This window comes from Suillus subaureus (genome assembly GCF_016647635.1).
Source record: "Suillus subaureus strain MN1 chromosome Unknown BJ212scaffold_12, whole genome shotgun sequence".
Lineage (NCBI taxonomy): Eukaryota > Fungi > Basidiomycota > Agaricomycetes > Boletales > Suillaceae > Suillus > Suillus subaureus.
The window spans coordinates 225,168-242,839 of NW_024538568.1; the positions used below are offsets into that span (position 1 = coordinate 225,168).

At 48.0% G+C, this 17,672-nt stretch overlaps 9 protein-coding genes and 1 non-coding gene across 10 annotated transcripts; 8 read left to right on the top strand and 2 right to left on the bottom strand.

The window, feature by feature from the left end:
* Positions 1 to 239: 239 nt before the first annotated feature.
* On the bottom strand, positions 240 to 1,232 carry BJ212DRAFT_1298860 (uncharacterized protein; the record flags this gene model as incomplete). The annotated part of the gene is made up of 4 exons (XM_041332759.1): positions 240 to 338; positions 589 to 816; positions 950 to 1,017; positions 1,082 to 1,232. The coding sequence occupies 4 exons, from the start codon at positions 1,230 to 1,232 to the stop codon at positions 240 to 242; spliced, it is 546 nt and encodes a 181-aa protein (XP_041194051.1).
* Positions 1,233 to 1,542: 310 nt separating this feature from the next.
* On the top strand, positions 1,543 to 5,148 carry BJ212DRAFT_1348114 (sphingomyelin phosphodiesterase). The gene is made up of 18 exons (XM_041335400.1): positions 1,543 to 1,841; positions 1,906 to 2,116; positions 2,174 to 2,221; positions 2,308 to 2,589; positions 2,648 to 2,810; positions 2,866 to 2,986; positions 3,035 to 3,173; positions 3,299 to 3,435; positions 3,483 to 3,625; positions 3,679 to 3,691; positions 3,739 to 3,842; positions 3,891 to 3,959; positions 4,166 to 4,203; positions 4,262 to 4,321; positions 4,374 to 4,423; positions 4,575 to 4,735; positions 4,792 to 4,820; positions 4,867 to 5,148. The coding sequence occupies exons 2-18, from the start codon at positions 1,931 to 1,933 to the stop codon at positions 5,011 to 5,013; spliced, it is 1,890 nt and encodes a 629-aa protein (XP_041194052.1). The 5' UTR covers positions 1,543 to 1,841; positions 1,906 to 1,930; the 3' UTR covers positions 5,014 to 5,148.
* Positions 5,149 to 5,205: 57 nt separating this feature from the next.
* Positions 5,206 to 5,286, top strand: BJ212DRAFT_t49. Its single transcript has one exon. It is a non-coding gene; the product is annotated as a tRNA-Gln (tRNA).
* Positions 5,287 to 5,292: 6 nt separating this feature from the next.
* Positions 5,293 to 7,094, top strand: BJ212DRAFT_1348129 (uncharacterized protein). The gene is made up of 3 exons (XM_041335401.1): positions 5,293 to 5,470; positions 5,532 to 6,442; positions 6,498 to 7,094. Exons 2-3 carry the CDS (start codon positions 5,534 to 5,536, stop codon positions 6,684 to 6,686), a joined length of 1,098 nt encoding a protein of 365 aa, XP_041194053.1. The 5' UTR covers positions 5,293 to 5,470; positions 5,532 to 5,533; the 3' UTR covers positions 6,687 to 7,094.
* Positions 7,095 to 8,895: 1,801 nt separating this feature from the next.
* Positions 8,896 to 11,807, top strand: BJ212DRAFT_1348147 (uncharacterized protein). Its single transcript, XM_041335402.1, has 4 exons — positions 8,896 to 9,261; positions 9,311 to 9,847; positions 9,885 to 10,812; positions 10,864 to 11,807. The coding sequence occupies exons 1-4, from the start codon at positions 8,952 to 8,954 to the stop codon at positions 11,387 to 11,389; spliced, it is 2,301 nt and encodes a 766-aa protein (XP_041194054.1). The 5' UTR covers positions 8,896 to 8,951; the 3' UTR covers positions 11,390 to 11,807.
* A 784-nt stretch (positions 11,808 to 12,591) lies between these two features.
* On the bottom strand, positions 12,592 to 13,234 carry BJ212DRAFT_1269595 (ankyrin repeat-containing domain protein; the record flags this gene model as incomplete). The annotated part of the gene is made up of 2 exons (XM_041330819.1): positions 12,592 to 12,983; positions 13,054 to 13,234. 2 exons carry the CDS (start codon positions 13,232 to 13,234, stop codon positions 12,592 to 12,594), a joined length of 573 nt encoding a protein of 190 aa, XP_041194055.1.
* Positions 13,235 to 13,861: 627 nt separating this feature from the next.
* On the top strand, positions 13,862 to 15,435 carry BJ212DRAFT_1207545 (uncharacterized protein; the record flags this gene model as incomplete). Its single annotated transcript, XM_041329176.1, has 12 exons — positions 13,862 to 13,915; positions 13,972 to 14,027; positions 14,082 to 14,127; positions 14,187 to 14,286; positions 14,343 to 14,436; positions 14,488 to 14,504; positions 14,557 to 14,708; positions 14,761 to 14,862; positions 14,917 to 14,976; positions 15,030 to 15,135; positions 15,256 to 15,314; positions 15,370 to 15,435. Coding segments are annotated over 12 exons (912 nt in total), but the record flags the coding sequence as incomplete, so codon positions are not given.
* Positions 15,104 to 16,313, top strand: BJ212DRAFT_1348170 (uncharacterized protein). Its single transcript, XM_041335403.1, has 2 exons — positions 15,104 to 15,760; positions 15,813 to 16,313. The coding sequence occupies exons 1-2, from the start codon at positions 15,469 to 15,471 to the stop codon at positions 15,842 to 15,844; spliced, it is 324 nt and encodes a 107-aa protein (XP_041194057.1). The 5' UTR covers positions 15,104 to 15,468; the 3' UTR covers positions 15,845 to 16,313.
* BJ212DRAFT_1348172 (CHY zinc finger-domain-containing protein) lies at positions 16,314 to 17,390 on the top strand. The gene is made up of 4 exons (XM_041335404.1): positions 16,314 to 16,394; positions 16,453 to 16,666; positions 16,724 to 16,791; positions 16,843 to 17,390. The coding sequence occupies exons 1-4, from the start codon at positions 16,390 to 16,392 to the stop codon at positions 16,919 to 16,921; spliced, it is 366 nt and encodes a 121-aa protein (XP_041194058.1). The 5' UTR covers positions 16,314 to 16,389; the 3' UTR covers positions 16,922 to 17,390.
* BJ212DRAFT_1348173 (uncharacterized protein) lies at positions 16,646 to 17,390 on the top strand. The gene is made up of 2 exons (XM_041335405.1): positions 16,646 to 16,791; positions 16,843 to 17,390. The coding sequence occupies exon 2, from the start codon at positions 16,918 to 16,920 to the stop codon at positions 17,134 to 17,136; it is 219 nt and encodes a 72-aa protein (XP_041194059.1). The 5' UTR covers positions 16,646 to 16,791; positions 16,843 to 16,917; the 3' UTR covers positions 17,137 to 17,390.
* Positions 17,391 to 17,672: the final 282 nt, after the last annotated feature.

Here is a 17,672-nt window from a genome sequence, read left to right on the forward strand (position 1 = left end):
AGTACTTACAGGAACTCTGTTGAGAACCCTCGGCATGTTCCGAACCAATATAGAAGGAAAGGAGTCTCATATCTCAGTTCCGAAATTCGCTCACTCTCATATGTACCGAGCTCTGCTCGTCGACGCGTCCCCCCTAGTCAAACAAACCAACCAGGGGAGAAGGAAGACGGTCGTTCCTTCTATACTATGGTCTGCTTCCACTCCCCCCCTCGATACTGTAGTAAAACCTGAACTACCAATTATGGTGTTTCCACAATGGTGCTGTCAGAATGCTCATCGAAGATCCGAACTATCCGCGTCGCAGCAAACAATAATATACCATCTATACCAGTCACATCCTGCAGCGCGCGATCACTTGAGTTTCTCAACACCGAAGGCACACAATACACTCCATTCCAGTTTTATTGCCAACCTTCCCACTCCAACTCCCCTCCGATTTCGCATACACTCTGGTCCTGAGTCAGTCTCTCGATCCACCTGGAAACTTATCTTGTACCCCCAACCGTGCACCCCCCGTACCGGCTGATTCCACCTTATCAGTATCTCGTTTGGGAGTTAAACGGAAGCGCACATGTGATGAAAACTCACTTCAGCTTGACCCATTTGACTCTTCGTTACCGGAAAGTAAAAAGGCGTGGTAATAACCTGGCTGGCAGCGAACAGAGTGAGCAAGCCAAGCTTGCCAGCATATTTCAAGCAATAGATGCTGTCAAATGGTTCTTCGCAGAGTTCCTGTGTTTCGCGTTCCGGATCAATGTTAAGGGTGATCCATAGATAAGTAGAAGTCATTCTCATGCACCATATGCCCAGCATATTCTGCGCAGAAATTCCGCATACAAGCCTGCTGATATCATTGACGCATCGTCAGTATTGACCCCGAGAGTCGATGCAGACTAGGACTAGATGTGATTGATCGTAAATCCGCGCTCATGACTAGTATTCTGCCTACACCCTCGGGGGCGCGGGAGGTTCCGATTGAACCAACAGCCGACATTTGAACGACATATTCAGGCTGATCTAGCTACCATATACAAACACCGTAGTGGATATGCCGTGAGATGTCTAATAACTTGGTGCTTACCTGCAACGGCGAATAACGTCTTGCGAATAGCAAACCGGAAGTATACAATTGTAGTACTTAGCACTGTTGAACTCAGAACGAGTTTGACATTTCTTCCGAGTCTCGAGCACGGCCGCGTGCGCCAGCCCATTGGTACGTCTCTTGTCGACATTGTGCCACCGCGGGGTTGAACTTGTATTTCAAGCTCTGCATTTAATTTGTTGGGGCGATCCAGACTGAATTAGACTGGGAGTGGTGATGATGACGGACCGTCACTTTCCGTTCAACGTTCCACTGTCGTGATAAGCAAATTGTCCTATTTTTCTGTTGGGAGCTGATACATACCCGCGTGTCCACTGTCAACGGATAGACGAGTCCGTGTATTATTTTTCTGTCATATGATTGCCTTGTTGTCTGCGAGGCCAAAAGCAATGACGTCCGGAGTCCCACAAAATTGTGGTCACGTGGATCGACAGTCTGTGGTTGACTTGCACAAAATCTGATTTGAGCCAAACACATTATCACTTCATTTTTACCGCACTGGGGTACTGGTAATAATCCGCTCACCCTAATGGTCCACGTCCTGTCTATGGGTTGCTTGAAGTGTTCGGGAGAACATCTTATAGGTCGATTCATGGACATCGGAAAACTCGTACACGCAATCAATGATTGTGGTCACATGAAAAGAGCATCACTCAGATATTGCCGGCCGTCGACGCGAACGTGCGTCAGGTAGAGTCCGACTCCACATGCTGCCCTTTTATGTTTAGAATACCGTCCGGTAAGGCCGCGTAAAGCCCAGGCTATAAGTACTACTATACCGATGCCTCTGACTCGGAGGGTAGTGCAGACTTAAGGCAGCTCGCCACAATGCTTCCCTTTTCGAGGTTGTCTGGTTTCATATTACTGGCTTCTTATCAAGTACGCGCGAGTTCTATCGATCCCACCACATACACTGCTTCTGGCGCCTTTCCGACCTCGTTATATGGGACGTACTGGAATGACCCTACTGCTACTTCGGCGCAGCCTCAGCCTGTGATAACCGATCCTGTGACTGTCCGTATTGTGTTTCATATATCTTGAAGATATATCTAATCTCATGAACTTTACCAGAATGAGATATTCCCCTATGAGCTGACAGATCCTGCCAACTTCCCAAAGGTTAGTCGCGTTGCCTTTCTGGGCACCAAACTAACACACTATTCATCAGAATGATACTGTGGACCCTCATCCATTGCCAATGCAAGGCGACACCTTCGCAGCTTATGGAACAGGCTCTTGCGCAAATCATGGCGATTGCCAGCAATCCAGTTTTCGGCGATGATACATGTACAAAGTGCCAAGCCTCTCTCGCAGTTGCTAAAATGCTCGTGCTTGGGGCTCCTGAACAGGGCCCCTTACTTGCTGAGGCAGTTTGCCAGTACTTCGACTATTCGACAACGTGCTACGATGAATACAGCGAGCTTGCGCTCGGTTCAACGTTCTCGCAAGTTCTTGCGTTTGCCAATGCTGGCGGATATGACGGCCAGGTACGCTATCTGTGACTTTGAATCTAGGCGATATGTATGAATTTCCTTTCCTTTTTAGAATCTTTGTTCACATATTGGCCTGTGCACCGTGCCGCCAGCGGTTCCACTTAACATGACTGGCTGGTTCGCAAAACCGAAACCAAACCCGCTGCCACCTCCAATACAACCGAGCGGGGAGCGTCTGAAGGTCTTCCACATTTCTGACATTCACCTCGACCCTCGTACGTTTGGTTCGATTCAAATCTTAAATCCTATTCTGACGATTTCGTTCTGCAGGCTACGCGATAGGATCTGAGGCTAATTGTTCCGCATATATGTGCTGCCGTGAAAATGCTTTCAATGCAGCGACTCCCGACCAGATCGTCCTTCCCGCAGCGCGCTTCGGAAGTTATTGGTGGTAAATTGAATACTCAACTCTAAGAAAAAGTTGTAACGTCACGCACAGTGATTCTCCATTGGACTTGATGGCTGCGGCGATGGAATCCATCGGTCCTCTCACTGGTACAGAACAGAGTGGGTTTAACTTCAGCCTCTTCACCGGTGACTTGACTGCGCACGACTCCGACAACCAGTATTCAAGGTTCGTTTTCTTCAATTTCATTCAGTTTACTATAAAACGCTCAACCTGCCTGATAGGGCTTATGTTGAGTACGAAGAGGTAAAATGAATTCCTTGTTGGAAGTGGACGTGCTTTCATGACAGCCGCTAGGTTGTATTTTACGGCTTGTTGAGGAAATTCGTTGGGCCCGCGCCTGTCTACGCGACGATCGGAAACCACGATACCTACATGCAGTTCCAAATGATCCCGTACACAACGGGCGGTCCTCTCGGGATGCAATTCAACTGGTGAGTTAGAAAGTGCTCTGAGTGCACCAGATGATGACCACTCTTAGGCTGTATGAACACATTTCTTCTATGTGGCAGTACGAAGGCTGGCTTCCTGAAGCGACGGTCGCGTATGCTTCAACCCACTACGCTGCATATGCCGTGACACGCCCGGACGGCCTCAAGATCATCTCACTTGATACCAACCTTTGTGAGATTTCTTGAACCAGAAATTACTCATGTCTCTGATTTTTCTCCTTGAAGGGTACACGTATGTGTGGGCTGGTTTCGGTGCTCATGACCCATCTTGATCATTTTTTGCAGTGACAACTACTACTCCTATATCAACTCTACGGAACCTGATCCATACGGTATCTTGCAATTCCTCACGGATGAGCTACAGGCTTCTGAGGATGCCGGTGAAAGAGGTTCGTAAAATGACAGATGGTCTGATCTGAATAGTGATCGCTTTTTAGTATGGATTACCGGACATGTGTTGAGCGGATGGGACGGAACTGCAGCGCAGGTCAATCCCACCAACCTATGTACGTGAATTCATGCTATTGTTACACTCAACATTCTAACATCGATTCGCGTACAGTCTACCAGATGTATGTCTCTTAGCTTCGATAGAGCGTGAAAATTGTTAACGCTTACTAATTAGTGTTGACCGCTTCTCGCCTCACGTCATTGCCAGTGAGTTCGGCCATTCGGATTCATTAATTTTCTATCATGACACTTTCATGATCAGATATCTTCTATGGCCACACCCACGAGGACCAGCTTTCTGTAGGTCTTCTGCTTTTGTTCAAATTGTTGGCTTGGTTCATGCTGGAACTGTCTGCAGATCTTCTACGCTAACAATGGCACAGTTATGACTGCTGAGACTGCGTTGACAGCATCTTGGGTAAGAATCTAGGGAACCCATCTTGCACGTCTAGATTAACTTGATCATTCAGATTGGGCCGTCACTCACTCCCTTGACAAATCTCAACTCTGGATTCCGTGTGTACGAAATAGATTCCGCTGCAAGTTTTCTTTCATCTCCAATTTTACAGAGGACTCACTAGTTGATTAGACTTTCGACATCCTAGATGCATACACGTAAGCAGCAGTAATGGGTGTGGATGAATTATGACTCATGTATTCAAACATTGCAGTTATGTCAGCAACGTGAACGAGTACCCAGCGTTGGACGATCAGACTGAGGTCGGCCCGTCGTACTACCTGGAGTACAGTACCCGTGATGCATACGGGGGAAACATCACTTGGGGCGCAAACGACCCCCTCAACGCAACATGGTGGCACCTTGTTACCGAACGTTTGTCTACTCTCTCCTATTTCCCTGAATCGACCATAATGATTATTTTATCACAGAAATGCAGGCCGATCCTACTCTAGTCCAGGTGAGATCCACAACAATGAATATGACGATAGACTGACTTTTCATAGACATTCAACACATACCAATCAAAGAGCTCTGTCGCAGGCCTGAACTGCACTGGGGAGTGTATCCCTGCTAAAATATGCTACATGCGCAGCGGTTCGAGTAGCCTGGCGTACCAGAACTGTCCTGCTGGATACTCCTCGACGCAGTGAAAGACTACAGTGATCACATGTATAGCTGCAGCAATTCGATAATAGTGTGCAAGCTTCTCTGGGAATGCATCATGTCTGATATCAATCACCTTGAATTATATGACCTTGGTAGCCAAGCTGCACAAAAACAAAAACTTCAACAGATATGTTGCCCCCAATTTCAATTACGTCAATTTCCGCACAAAGTGCGGTGGCGTTATAGTGTAGTGGTTATCACTTGGGATTTTGATGACACGATTTCCCGTAACCCAGGTTCGAACCCTGGTAACGCCTGCTTTTTGATTTTACGATACATGCATCCGTGCTGAGGTAAAGGAGCCTGGGCTCAAGAAGATAGCTGTTGCTCGCATGGATCCAGGTCAGCTGAGATTCTAGAACTGAATGTTTACATCCAGACCACCCCGGAATCATTGGAACGGCTAGCTTATTTGGTTGGTCATCTTTTTAATATTTGACGGTGAGTAATACTGAGTATCGCTTTCGGCCTTTACTGATCTTGTGTTCTACGACATCCTCAGAAATGCCACATCCTTCTCTCTCTCTCGGCAAGCTCAAGACTGGTAAAAACCAGCAACGGCATCGCAAGACCCGCGGTACAAGCACTGAAGTTTCACTCATCAAACTTGGCCACCTTTTCAAATCCGTTAGGCACCATCGTTTAAAGGGAAAGGTCGCGGTTGAGCAACAGACTACTTCAGCTTCATCACCCTATCCTGAATCTGATATGAGCCTGTCACCTCCTTCCAGGCAACCACCTTCCGAATGGAACACCGAGCATTCGAGTCTTTTGCCAGGAATCAATAACACGTGCATTTTCTCAGAGTCTGCTAGTCGGTCTACTACCGCTGAACAGGGCATAGCCCCATCGGAGGAGTCGTCACGTTCATTGTTTGTTATGCGCTCTTCGAAGACAACTTCAGCTCTTCTTCCGAAAGCCCCTGTAGACCCCTTCGCAGACAGCTCTGGTGTATCCTCTGCCTTGATATCATCTCCGTCTATGTTTGACCTACGTTCTCATTCGGCAGGCGATTACATCGTGCGACAGCTTGGCACAACCCTGGAAAAGCTCTCGCTGGGCGAGAGTCAGTATGTTAAGCTTGAGGACATCCTTCCGATCAGATCCCTGGATACGCGATACGGTGTGCCAAAATCGGTCCTAACCGTGACATCCAGCTCCCAGGGCTCTCCAACATCTTCCGACATGATTGTCTCTCCTGCTCCCCATTTTACCCCCAAGTTCAAAGACTCACTCGCGTCTGGATATCTTGCAAACTTAAAACAACAGCTGCAGGAGAAGCTATGGCTGTGTAAGTTTGCTCGCTCCACATCAGCCAAAGCACGCGTTGCTGTCGCACCCACCGTATTCATCACGTCTGTTGATGCGAAGCATCCCAAACCCCTACGTTCCCCAGTTGGCCTTTTTGGACAAGTAAGCCACATTAAAGATTTGCTCGATGATCCTGCGCTTCAGCCACTGCCGCTAGCCAATTCCCCGTGGCCTGACGACCCATTCAACGCGGATCCATTCTCCTACAACCATCCCCTTCCTTCAACTCCAACTTCTGAGGAGACAGGAGAAGTCACTGACCCTGCCTGGTATCTGCCCGGAACGCTCTCTCGTGCACATCTTGAACTCTTCCCATCTGGCGGGAAGGAACTCGCAACAGCCCTGAGTGCCACTATCACCAATCCATTTGATCTTCCGCCTTTCTCTATACCGTCCATGAAACCAGGCCTTCTCGACGCTTCGTCTTATGACAATTGAGGCAAGTTGCGATGCGGAGTGTGGACATGGTGTTGTAATCCAGTAGGTTCTGAAGCCGTTAAGTTGGTGTATTCATGTCCTGGAGTCGTTAAGTTGCCTAAAGATTCCTTTCCATGTTACTCCATCCTAGATCCCTGTATATACATGAGACGAGGATCCTCGAATTTCTCAGAAGTTGTCTAGCGACTGGCCTTGGATAAGCGAAGCCCAAGCCAGAGCCGTCCAACAGAGCGTCGTGAGGCAGACAACGTCCGTAGTAACTGCTGCAGTCACCCGTCTCCTAGGGTAAGGGCCTGTTAGCTGGGGTAAGAGGGACGCTGGGTGGCGGGGGATGGCAGCGGTTTCGAACCTGTGAAAGTTCTCATCAGGGGGCTACCGCTACCCCGACCTCGCCGACCTTCTCATTCTATTCAGGACTGATACTACTGAGCCTATGTACCGAGTGGGAGTACAGGACCTGTCGCACGACTTGCGTCCAGTCACCATGACCCACCGGCAGGGTAGTTTAAGCTCGGATGAGGGCTAGTAACAGGGTAGGAAATTTCAGACTTCGACTTTAGCGCATCGGGACCCTAAACCCACTCACCGAGGACCCTGTTTCGGTCGTTTCCGAGCCGAAAAGGGATTTGGGCATCTCCGTGCAGAGATGATGCTGGATGTATAATATCCCAGTTGCAAGATGAATAAAATTATCGCGCTTGCCAAATAGTTGTTAATCCAAACGCGCACTGTATCACAAGAGCAAATTACGATTTTGCATGTCTCTGAACAATTCAGCAAGATAAGAATGTAGCGCAAAAGAAAGGAGATGGATCACAATCATGATCCAAAATACGCAAGATCCTTGGGTATAAAAACACAGGTAAACTACAGTCCTTCGAATTGCACACGTCAATTTCAAAGCAACGTCAGAGGGCAGAGTCTCTCCAGGCGGCAGTTCATGCGCTTTCAAGCGCTTACGGTGGCGGTACAATTGACAGCAACTCCACTACTCTGTGACCAAATGTTAGTGTAAAATATAACCAGCGTCGATGTCCTACATAGTAGTACCCGGTGCAGCAGGTAGTCTCGTCGATACAATCTGAGACGGTTCCATTATCCGCGGTTTCGATAACACTACACCCGTAGCCGATAAGACCGGTCAGCTCAGACTCGCTGATAGAATATGCAGCAAGGATCTTTTCAGCAGCTTTTGTGTCTGTCTGTTGAGATTTAGCATGCTTGAACGCCTTTTCTGAGTCAATGATCATGACGCACAGATCGTGGTATTAGAACAACACATAGTTGTTCCTGAGTCACAGATGTAAGTTGCAGATGCAGCAATCTGGAGAAAAACGGCAGAAGTTATCAGGAGTAAAGACAGCATTGGATTTGGACTATGATAGGGCACAGGGTGAGGAAGCTGGGTGGAGGCTCCCGTCGAGCCTCTTGTATTTATCCCTACGAGACTAATTGTAGAAGTTTGAGCTGACGTGAGATCAACAACCTTGACGACGGCGAAGCAACTAACGAGAGGTTCTTTGATTGCTTCCTACATACTCGTGAACCGAAAAGTGAGACACGTCAGCTACCAAGCCCGAGAGAAGTGCACTAGCATTACACCAGCGAACCATCTGGTCCCCCGTTGTAAAAGCTCGAAGGGCGGTTGGTGGGTACAGAAAGCCCTTGGATATACAAATCAATCAATCACTGTCAAAAGCGCTGCCCATGAATGGGAGCGGACGGGGACCCGGAGGAAGTGGCAGTCGTTTCTCTGACCTCCATGTCAGGAGAGGAACGGACAAGGCAGCGCCATACACAGCAAGGTCACGGTTATACAGATTCAGTTGCAATGTGTCGATCTATCGTAGCCTGAGCGCTCTTCGTTGGGCTCTTGGAAATCTAGAATGCAAGACTGTACCTAGAATGCTTACATGATAGTGGCATGACGAACGTAGGTACCAAGCTTCATCAATGACTGTGCCACTGGGAGGCGAAGAGACCACGAGAAGAAATGTGTGTGGAGTGTACGAGATTAACAACGTAAATCAGCCGAGCGTCGGAATCGCAGTTTGTACGATGTTTGCAAAGGCTCCCGTTTTCAATACGAACAAACAACCACTAAAAGCAGTTCTCAAGTTGAAGTCAACGTACTCATTGAGAGATCAATCGTGTACTTGTTGTCTTCAGCTCCATGACTTTCTTCTTGCAATATTCGTTGTTAGCCCTTCTCAAACTATTCCAATGGGCACCTTTACTGGCGACCCTAGATCCTTTCAGTTATGTTTGGAGCATCGATGGTGACTCTACGGTCCTCGAGAGACATAACTTCCTGTGGCCAAACCCGCCAGCAAATTATCTTCCCGCCGGGTTCTCCTCAAGCAATGGAAGCAGTCGTATTTCTGCTCACGACCACCGTTCTCCCCCATCATCTTCCACTTTCACATATGCACTCTTGATTTCCCAGCACAAACACTACTTGTCAAACTTCGTCGATTCTCTAGGTCTGGCTGTACTCCATACTGTGGTTATCTCTACTGAAATTTACATCAGTTCTGCTGTACTCTGACCAGTTGATTTATTTCAACAGTGGTTTTTACAGCGTCCTGGTCTTGGCAGCGCTCAACCTTGGTCTCATATGTCTCTATTCTGTTACTCGCATCCAGCCTAAAAGAAATTTCGTCTACTGGTACTCATCATGGGGTAGCCTCAAAACCAGGTTTCACAGTGATAGTGAATCTTTAAGTGCGGCGCCTTCGCGCGAGCTCCCCGGGACCGGCGAATTCTCGGATGGGACCGAGAGCGCATGCGCCACTCCCGACCAAGAAGCGTACAACAGCGATTCAGGTTTGCTTGCTACACAACAAGACATCTTGCGAACTCTCAACAAACATACCTTACGCGAGGATCTGGACAGTCCCGAAATTATGGGTGCAGCCTCACATCTATATAACAGTCGATGTGTACCACCACATGAAGCGACTAACGATTCTGGCCATACCGAATGCACACTGAGTCGAGAGTCTAGGTCCTGCCATGATATAGCGTCCCTGGATGTCTCACCTTCCCTCAAATCGTCGAGCTCTGCGGGTTTTGAATCAAAGTATCCACAATGCTGAGCCTGAAGACCCACGTCAACTCCTACGCCCGGTGCACCTCGTTCGCAACTCCCCGTTACTGGCTGAGGCTGTATCTCATGAAAAAGCAAGAACGCACAATTCGCATCGACCATCTCGCAAGCGCGATGGTGAACCTCATGATGGCAACGTTCAAACATCTATACCTGCAACGCCCAATCATGACCGGCACCTTTCTGTCTCGAGTATTCAAGCTTCTTTTTCATCAATGATTCCCCAAAAGCGAAGCTGGTCTCACACGGCTACGATCGATCCTGATCTTGAGGAAGACAGTGATTCAAGTGAGGAAGGGTCTTTCGACAGTGAGTCTCCAGGGGATCAATTAGCTCTCGGATTATCTATTAGCAAGAACGAGAATCGCGTCACATCCCGTCTTTTACCATCAACATCCAGACGCGAAAATATACTAGAGTGTGATTCTCCTTGTTATTCGGAACCCACAGCTACGCCATTCGAAATGCACCGCCGGAGTGCCAGCACTCCGGTCCCTTCTAGCAGAGGTAGTCAGCATTCATCAAATGGACTTGTCGTCACCGAGGTTGAACGGGACGACAGTCCATCAAGTGGGTCAGAACGTAAATTCGACGGACCAGATTCGTTTTGGGAGGCAGCTGTGCAAGAGAGATTGAGAGTCACCGCCACCTTTACGACTTTAGAACCGCTCAAACCGAAGAGCGTTGGAGCTATGCCAGTTGACCTGTCTCAATCCACCGCCACTGACGGCAACCAGCCCGACCGGAGCTTTTCCAGCGAGTCCGCAGCGTGTTCGCCCCCCTGGTCTATTGTTACGCGAAAGGCACGATGCGCCCACACTTCACCGCAACAGCACTATTCTGGTGAGACGCAGGATCAAGCCCCTGACGACGATCTCGCACTAAAACCGGGGACGTCGGGGTTGGCTTCCAATCAAGCCAATGGGTATGTTAACCTGAACGGATCATGATCGTTATCTGATGAACGTCAATGCAGCTTCCCTGGATTGACCCTACGTTCGGGCACTTATGCAAAGTATGTTCCCCCGCAACGGCGTGTGGCTGGCGAGCTTGTCTACACTGTCTCACAGCGGACGAAGCCCACGCCACGTCGTTCGGAGCGCGTGAAATTTGGATTTCTATCGCCTATGCTGGAGACAAGATCTCGTTCGTCTACCTTGTCTCCTTGGAGTCCGTTCGCACCCCACGAGTTTCCCTCTTCCACTTCTGAAGCAGTCGCGTGGAAGCGTGGTGCGCTTTTCTTGACCAATCCTCCATCAGACGAATTCGCACATATTGATGAATTTGGAAACGAAAAATCATGCTGCCCAAAAACACACTGGAAGACGGCAGACTTAGACGACTGTCTGTCAGGCTCCCTTACGGAGAAGCACGCTGAGGGAAAACGGGCAGTGAAAGATGGTGAAGAGGGATGTCGACTAAATGCTCACACTTCTCTGCAGCGACACTGCCATGCCCTGCGGAAGAACGGTCACCACCGATGTGAAACTTTCGGAACGTGATGAAGATGGAGACCGATGCCAGTGGAATCTTTCCTCCTTGAATGTTACGTGAATTTCGACATGTTTTTTCTTTCCTATTATCCCTACGTATTTGATTTGTCCCGTGACTATATGGTGGTTTTGATAGTTGTAAACTCGTTTCGTATCATGGATGACATTCGGCTGTCAAATATTAATGCTCATGATGCCCAGGCTGTCCCATGCGTTCCCGTTCCACATCGTGCAATCATTGCGATGTCCTCGTCTAGTGCGGGAAGGTGTGACGTATGGGGATCGGTGTGGGAGATACCGGTTCCTCAGGCCTGAACGTTTGAACACTCGGAAGGAACTGGCATAAACCTGGTGGCTTACGTACACCTACACATGTGGCTCGTTGCACTGTAGACACCTCTTTCAACCCTTAGCACGCAATCCAGAACGTGGTTCTGTTTTGTTTCGCGTGTCTCATCAGTGTTTCTTGTCGTTGGCTACGAGTTTCCATGGTACCACTCGTCCAGCGTTTCCTTCCTCGCAGACTGCAGTTTTTCTTCTTCACCGCATCATACGATCCGCTCGCTCGTTTCATAGTATTCTTGCTCGCATATTTTTGCCCAGAATTTTAATACAATCCCATCGTAATATTCGTTTCATTCTCAGTGCACATTTGATGAATCGTACATGACTACCCACTACTAGCTTCGTATCTCATTACCCATATGATGGTCATCATTCAGGGGCCTCCTGTCGAGTTTTCCCGCCCAGCCAGGGGCAATCTTGCCAGCGTCTGAACCGAGCTAACGCTCGGACCCGGCCCAATCATTGTTTGTCTGACCTCATCGTATATGCGATAGGCGACGAAACTGGAAACTAAACTTCAAGATCAGGTTGTATTCGGGTGCAAAGTTTCATGTGCTCATGTCCATGTGAGTTTGATGCGAGTACTAAGTCCAATTCCATGGGACTGTTCAATGGAGAATTTTCAATCCGGCCATCAATGTATCACCGTTATCATTCACGCAACCTATAGAGTTGAAAATTCTGTAGAACCGGTACTTGTCCAAAAGTGAAATGCTCTGGCGCGTTGCCGGATCCAGGTATTTGTCTCGACTGCTTCTGCGTTTCACATCCCGACTGAATCAGGACCTTGATGTGATGCTGTGTGAATGCATATGATAAGACAGTAATGTACTCAGCAAGGACCTACCGACTTTTATTCATAACCATCAGATAAGTGCGCCACCGCTTATCGTCATTTTGGCCACTTCACCATCCGCATCCTGAATCTCTACTTCTATATCCTGTGCAGTATCCACGGGACTGTCCTCTTCGCTATCATTGATCTCATGATGGTTACTTTCATCGAGCTTCATCTCCTGTACAAGCCACCTTGCGCCCTCGTCCCATCCAATCATTTCGGCTTCACCCAGGGGTGACCTTCCGGCGCGATTTTTGATATCAATCAGATCAACCCCTGGTCCCCCAGTAAAGTGAACCAGCTTCTGAGCTAATTCGAGATGCTGGTTCAGCGCTGCCCAGTGCAAGGCGGTCGAGCCGGCATTATTTTGTGCAGGCAGGATGGAAGGGGAGAGAAGAGGAAGAAGGTAATCCAGCACGTCTACGAGATGCCTTACGCGAATCAGTCCTCATTATGTGGGGAACAGTGATGCGGTGAGATCGCGCCTCACCTATGTGTCCATTTCCGCACGTCATGTGTAGCACGGTGTTTCCGTTGTCGTCTCGGACAGTAGAGAGAGCACCTGAGCCAAATTTTGTTACAAAAGCTTGGACTTCATCAAGATCATCGTATCGACATGAAAGGAGGAGGTTTTCCTTGTCATCGTCTGTGGGCAGCGGCCATGTAGCCATTGTGAAAGATTTAGAAAATGATTTGAATCATCGCCCCATCATAAAGTTACAGCCCGAGATCCGACGGCACGGCAAAATTAGCCCGAAATTTTATTACAACTTGTCACTTACCCCACAATCGTGATTGCAGCAGTACTGCAGGGCTACCGATCAACGGAGCACTGAACGAGCTTTGATAAGTTCCGCATCGGCACGTTGAATCAACCCAACTGGCAGAACTACTAGCCTGAGTATGGCTGTAAACCTGTGCTGATCAAACCATGTTACACTAGTCCCGTCGGTTCGTTACAGCTGCTACAAACTTAGCACCTGTGGTCACTCACCATATGCTCCTAGATCTATAGTCTCCGTGGCCAGGTGGAACGTGCCACGACGGGTGGCATTGTGATGATATCATATATTAACGTGTATGTATCTCTCAATATGTTATCTTCCTACCAATCAGACTCAGCCACTTCTGTTTCGTGATCCTTTCGCTTCCGGGTGGGATACTGTGAGAGGGACTCTACTTACGCACCATATTTCATCTCCTCAACTTCACAAATATCACGACCAAAGCTTATCACTACTTCACGCGACTCTCACCTCCTCTTCTTTCCACTCATTCTCCTTTGCTCGCTTTGAATCATGGCCCATATGAGTCCAGCCGTCAACCTTGTATGGGCAGCACTTACAATTATGGTCCGTCTGGTGTTCGATCGTTCGATGGAGGAAATACTGAAATCCATTTGGTTTAGTTCGAATCTTTTTTAGTCTATCATCTCTGGTCCTTTGACCGTTTCAGATGTCTGAGGTCGGCAGATTATTGCACGCATAATTTACGAGTGCCATAAGTACATTTGTACAGGTGGAATGATGGACTGCGTTCTGGCGCATTCAAGCGGGTCATGACGGTGCGTCACGGTCTTCATTCCCATTGTATCAATCACATCGGTCTCACTCAATCTCACAGTATTCTTATCTAACCAGCATTCCATTAATCACAATCTATGCTGTGGGTTTCTCCATTATCAAATATAGTTATGGTTTCACTGTTATTCCTGGGATGGGTAGTGAGTGAGCCCAATCGGGAACTTTGACGTCCCCCACTGACGCCAAATTCTCAAAGTCACGCCCACTCCGTACGAGCTTTGGCGTGACAGTGCACAACGCGCAATCCTCCCTCTGTACCTGTGTTTTTCAGTTGCTTGGGGACTAGAGATGTGAGTATGCCCAACCGATGTTCACAGACAACAGTTAACGTTTCAGCTAAGGGTAACACACCTAGAAGGTTTATTTTTATGCCTTGGCATTTAAGTTGAGACTAAATTCTCGCTCCGTAGAGCTATGCTTTTGGCTTTTCCTGATTCACTCTGGCTCTGCGAAACAAGATTGGTTTCGCAGCCTATATTTCAAAACATGGGCGATCGGATCTGTAGTCGCAGTCATTTGTATGCCTCTTGTAACGGTTTTCACACGGGGAGACCCCTATAAGGTCTGTCATTTGCATGCTTGAATATCGGACGAAATTTATAAACGCTGACTAGTGCGAGGCTTATACATTCTTGGTCGGGAGTCTCGGAAGCTTGTCTTTGACAATATGGTTTCTTCCGATTTTGTGGACATTCCCCACATTCATCGAGAGCTTGGTTAGTTTATTCCCATCGACAGGATTATGATCCGGTCTGACCAACCCTCTTCAGAAACAAGCCAATGTTGATACGAGTACAATAATCAGGCTCATAAAGTTTCACGAGCTCAACGTAAGCTTCGCGCAGATGTGATATGGTTGGTCAACTTATGTGTTACATGGAAGTGTATCCGAGTCTTCTTCCGCTTTCTCTTCACAGTGCCGTTTGTGATATTGGGCATTGATGGTGTCAGACCGCACCAGCACATCAACGATAAGATGTACGTGTTATGTGCCTGTGTCTGAAATATGCTAACTATCATATACTAACTTTCTCATCTAGGTTTTTTACCGGTATGCGACCTCACCATGCCCCGGCAGGTTTGAGTCACTAACCCATCCTTCCAACCAGACCTATTGGGGATGATTGCGGGTATAGGCTGTGTCGTATCCTCTGGGATTACTCTTATCGTGCGTCATTTATAGGTGCTAGTCGTATAATTTGATTCAAAGCGGTGAGCCTCAGATATTCTTCCCGCGCTCAATCAAGGGGGAAATATCAAATAGGGAGGCGGCTCGTGAGCTTCGCCGGCTCCCCCGACCAAACACGTTTGGAGAAGATCCTATGAATGTACAGCACGGAGATCAGCACGTGTCCACATATCAACTGCCTCCCTATGACAGCCACTCGATACAGAAATTGACAATTGAAGAAATATCGGATGAGGAAAATCCAAAATATGGGCCAAGCGAGACGTCACCTTCACTATCCCTGCAACCAAATCGCAGAACGAAGGACGGGAATGTGGAAATGGGGAGTGTCTTCGCTCTCACGGACGCTGCTCTGTCGAGACATCATACAGTTATGCCGAAGTCGAATTTAAATCATCTTGTGTATCACTGGCGATCACCACTTGGTAAGGAGTCATTGTTTTTACTGTTGTGGATGGGTGCTGACGGAGGAGGTAGAAATTGGAGAACCACCACTTTGGTACCGGTGATACCAAATGATTTGGCGGTAAAATGGACTGACAGGATCGATATTCTACTCGCCTTAATTGCGGACTGCTTTGCTAACTCTAGCTCTAAGTGCCTAAAGCTTCAGCCTGAGTCGGCTACTTATGTGTTGCCTCGTCATTCTTCTACTTCATACAAAGATTGACCTCAGTCGAGACTCAAGCTAGCTCAGAAGTGAATGTCCAGTATCTACAAACTGTAAGTACAAGCTGATGCACATTAATATTGGTAGCGATATGCCAAGTCTTTTCGCACAAGATCAGGTTATCCTAAATCTGATGATGTCCTCGATGCTGCATGTTGAAAACACATCGACGTCGATGAGGAAACAACTATCTCCCAAGCTCCTATCTATCAAGGTCTGACTACGGGTACACTGTCACGTTTGTTTTGATCCATCAGCGCCCGCATTCAGGGGGTATGATAGCGTGGGAAAAGTGAAAGGTGTTGGGATCTTGCAAAAATTTGAGTCGAGGTCCCTCAGATCATATCCGAGTGCCATCGTAGTGACTTCTGCTTGTTCATCGTGATGTGGTTGGTAGCGTATCGTCTTCCAACCATCTCAATGCGGCATTCATTCCCTCAATTTCAGCAAACATATATTAAATGCTCAAGTTTCGATACGAGCTCCATGCTGCAAGCAATGGTTTGATTGCGCAGAGTGTCACGCGGAGACGCAGGATCATATGTTAAGGAAGACAACTGAGATGGCGTTCATGTGCAAGAAGTGCAAGAAGGCCTTTAGGAAGGATATGTCAAACTACGAGGAAAGCGATGAGTTTTGCCCGCACTGCGATAATCACTATGTAGGCGACATTGCATTTTTGTGACCGCAAGCTAACATCTCATCATGCTACTGATAGGTCATTGATGCCAAGACGCCGCAGGCAGTGATCGGAGTTGAGGGCGAAGATACGCGAGTTGACGCACGGTGAGGTCTTTCTTGAAGAAATATAGCTCATGGTTTAATTCCTCTGCACAGGATGCTCAAAGACGATCGGGTTCAACAAGATCCAATGCGATCTATCTTTTCAAAGGATTTTTCGGATAGAGTGGGATGATGTCTCTCTTGACACCCTTGCGTTCCCTGTTTTCCACCTGTGTTGCATGCTATCACTGTCTCTATTGGATTAGGATGACGATCCATTTTATCGTCATTTGCCCTTTCCTCGGCGTGATTGACCGACGTCTATGCAGCCCCTTGGAGCAAGAGCATTCGAGTTGTACAGACTGGATCTTGATCTCAGTGACTGATGCGTCTGATACAGACAACTAAAGTATAGATCGATCACTCGTTCAGCGCTGCAGCGCTCAATACTCGGCACTCATTCCACACTGAGTCGTATCGGTGAGACGCGTAACTTAAAGCGCACGAACCCCAGGAATCCTATTTAACTGTAACGGTCGTATCTGATGTGGAGCGATGTTTAACAGATCAAATTACATCTCGCATGAAACAACATTAACATCAATCGGTGCATATCTATATACAGAGTATAAGATGGAACTGTGGTCCACCCGTGTGTGCTGACTTGAGCTATCTCCAGCTCTCAACGTGGACTGTTCGTGATTACGGGTGTAGTCCTCCCTGTATCTATCTCTCACCAGTGCCTGGGGGTCAGTGCCTGGGGTACGGGTCTCCGTGCCAGAGTCTTGTCACAGTGGCTGGGGTCGTTGTTGATACCGATGGTACATCAGTAGATGCACATTATCCATCTATCTGCCGCCTTGGGTTGAGGTTTTCCCTGCGGCCTCCGGGAGCCCTCGTGTGAGTCTGTCTCCGGTTCATAGTTCAATACATATCGGAAATAT

Excerpts from the sequence above, each read along its gene's own strand:
- BJ212DRAFT_1348129 (XM_041335401.1), top strand. The coding sequence starts at position 5,534 with ATGCCACATCCTTCTCTCTCTCTCGGCAAGCTCAAGACTGGTAAAAAC. Across the intron at positions 6,443-6,497 it reads CAGTTGGCCTTTTTGGACAA|CCAATTCCCCGTGGCCTGAC; the intron begins GTAAGCCACATT and ends CACTGCCGCTAG.
- BJ212DRAFT_1348147 (XM_041335402.1), top strand. The coding sequence starts at position 8,952 with ATGACTTTCTTCTTGCAATATTCGTTGTTAGCCCTTCTCAAACTATTC. Across the intron at positions 9,848-9,884 it reads CAAATCGTCGAGCTCTGCGG|ACCCACGTCAACTCCTACGC; the intron begins GTTTTGAATCAA and ends CTGAGCCTGAAG. Across the intron at positions 10,813-10,863 it reads GCTTCCAATCAAGCCAATGG|CTTCCCTGGATTGACCCTAC; the intron begins GTATGTTAACCT and ends ACGTCAATGCAG.
- BJ212DRAFT_1348173 (XM_041335405.1), top strand. The coding sequence starts at position 16,918 with ATGATGTCTCTCTTGACACCCTTGCGTTCCCTGTTTTCCACCTGTGTT.
- BJ212DRAFT_1348114 (XM_041335400.1), top strand. The coding sequence starts at position 1,931 with ATGCTTCCCTTTTCGAGGTTGTCTGGTTTCATATTACTGGCTTCTTAT. Across the intron at positions 4,424-4,574 it reads CTCAACTCTGGATTCCGTGT|TTATGTCAGCAACGTGAACG; the intron begins GTACGAAATAGA and ends CAAACATTGCAG. Across the intron at positions 4,736-4,791 it reads GTGGCACCTTGTTACCGAAC|AAATGCAGGCCGATCCTACT; the intron begins GTTTGTCTACTC and ends ATTTTATCACAG.
- BJ212DRAFT_1348172 (XM_041335404.1), top strand. Across the intron at positions 16,667-16,723 it reads CGCACTGCGATAATCACTAT|GTCATTGATGCCAAGACGCC; the intron begins GTAGGCGACATT and ends TGCTACTGATAG. Across the intron at positions 16,792-16,842 it reads GATACGCGAGTTGACGCACG|GATGCTCAAAGACGATCGGG; the intron begins GTGAGGTCTTTC and ends TCCTCTGCACAG.
- BJ212DRAFT_1348170 (XM_041335403.1), top strand. The coding sequence starts at position 15,469 with ATGAATGTACAGCACGGAGATCAGCACGTGTCCACATATCAACTGCCT. Across the intron at positions 15,761-15,812 it reads TCACTGGCGATCACCACTTG|AAATTGGAGAACCACCACTT; the intron begins GTAAGGAGTCAT and ends CGGAGGAGGTAG.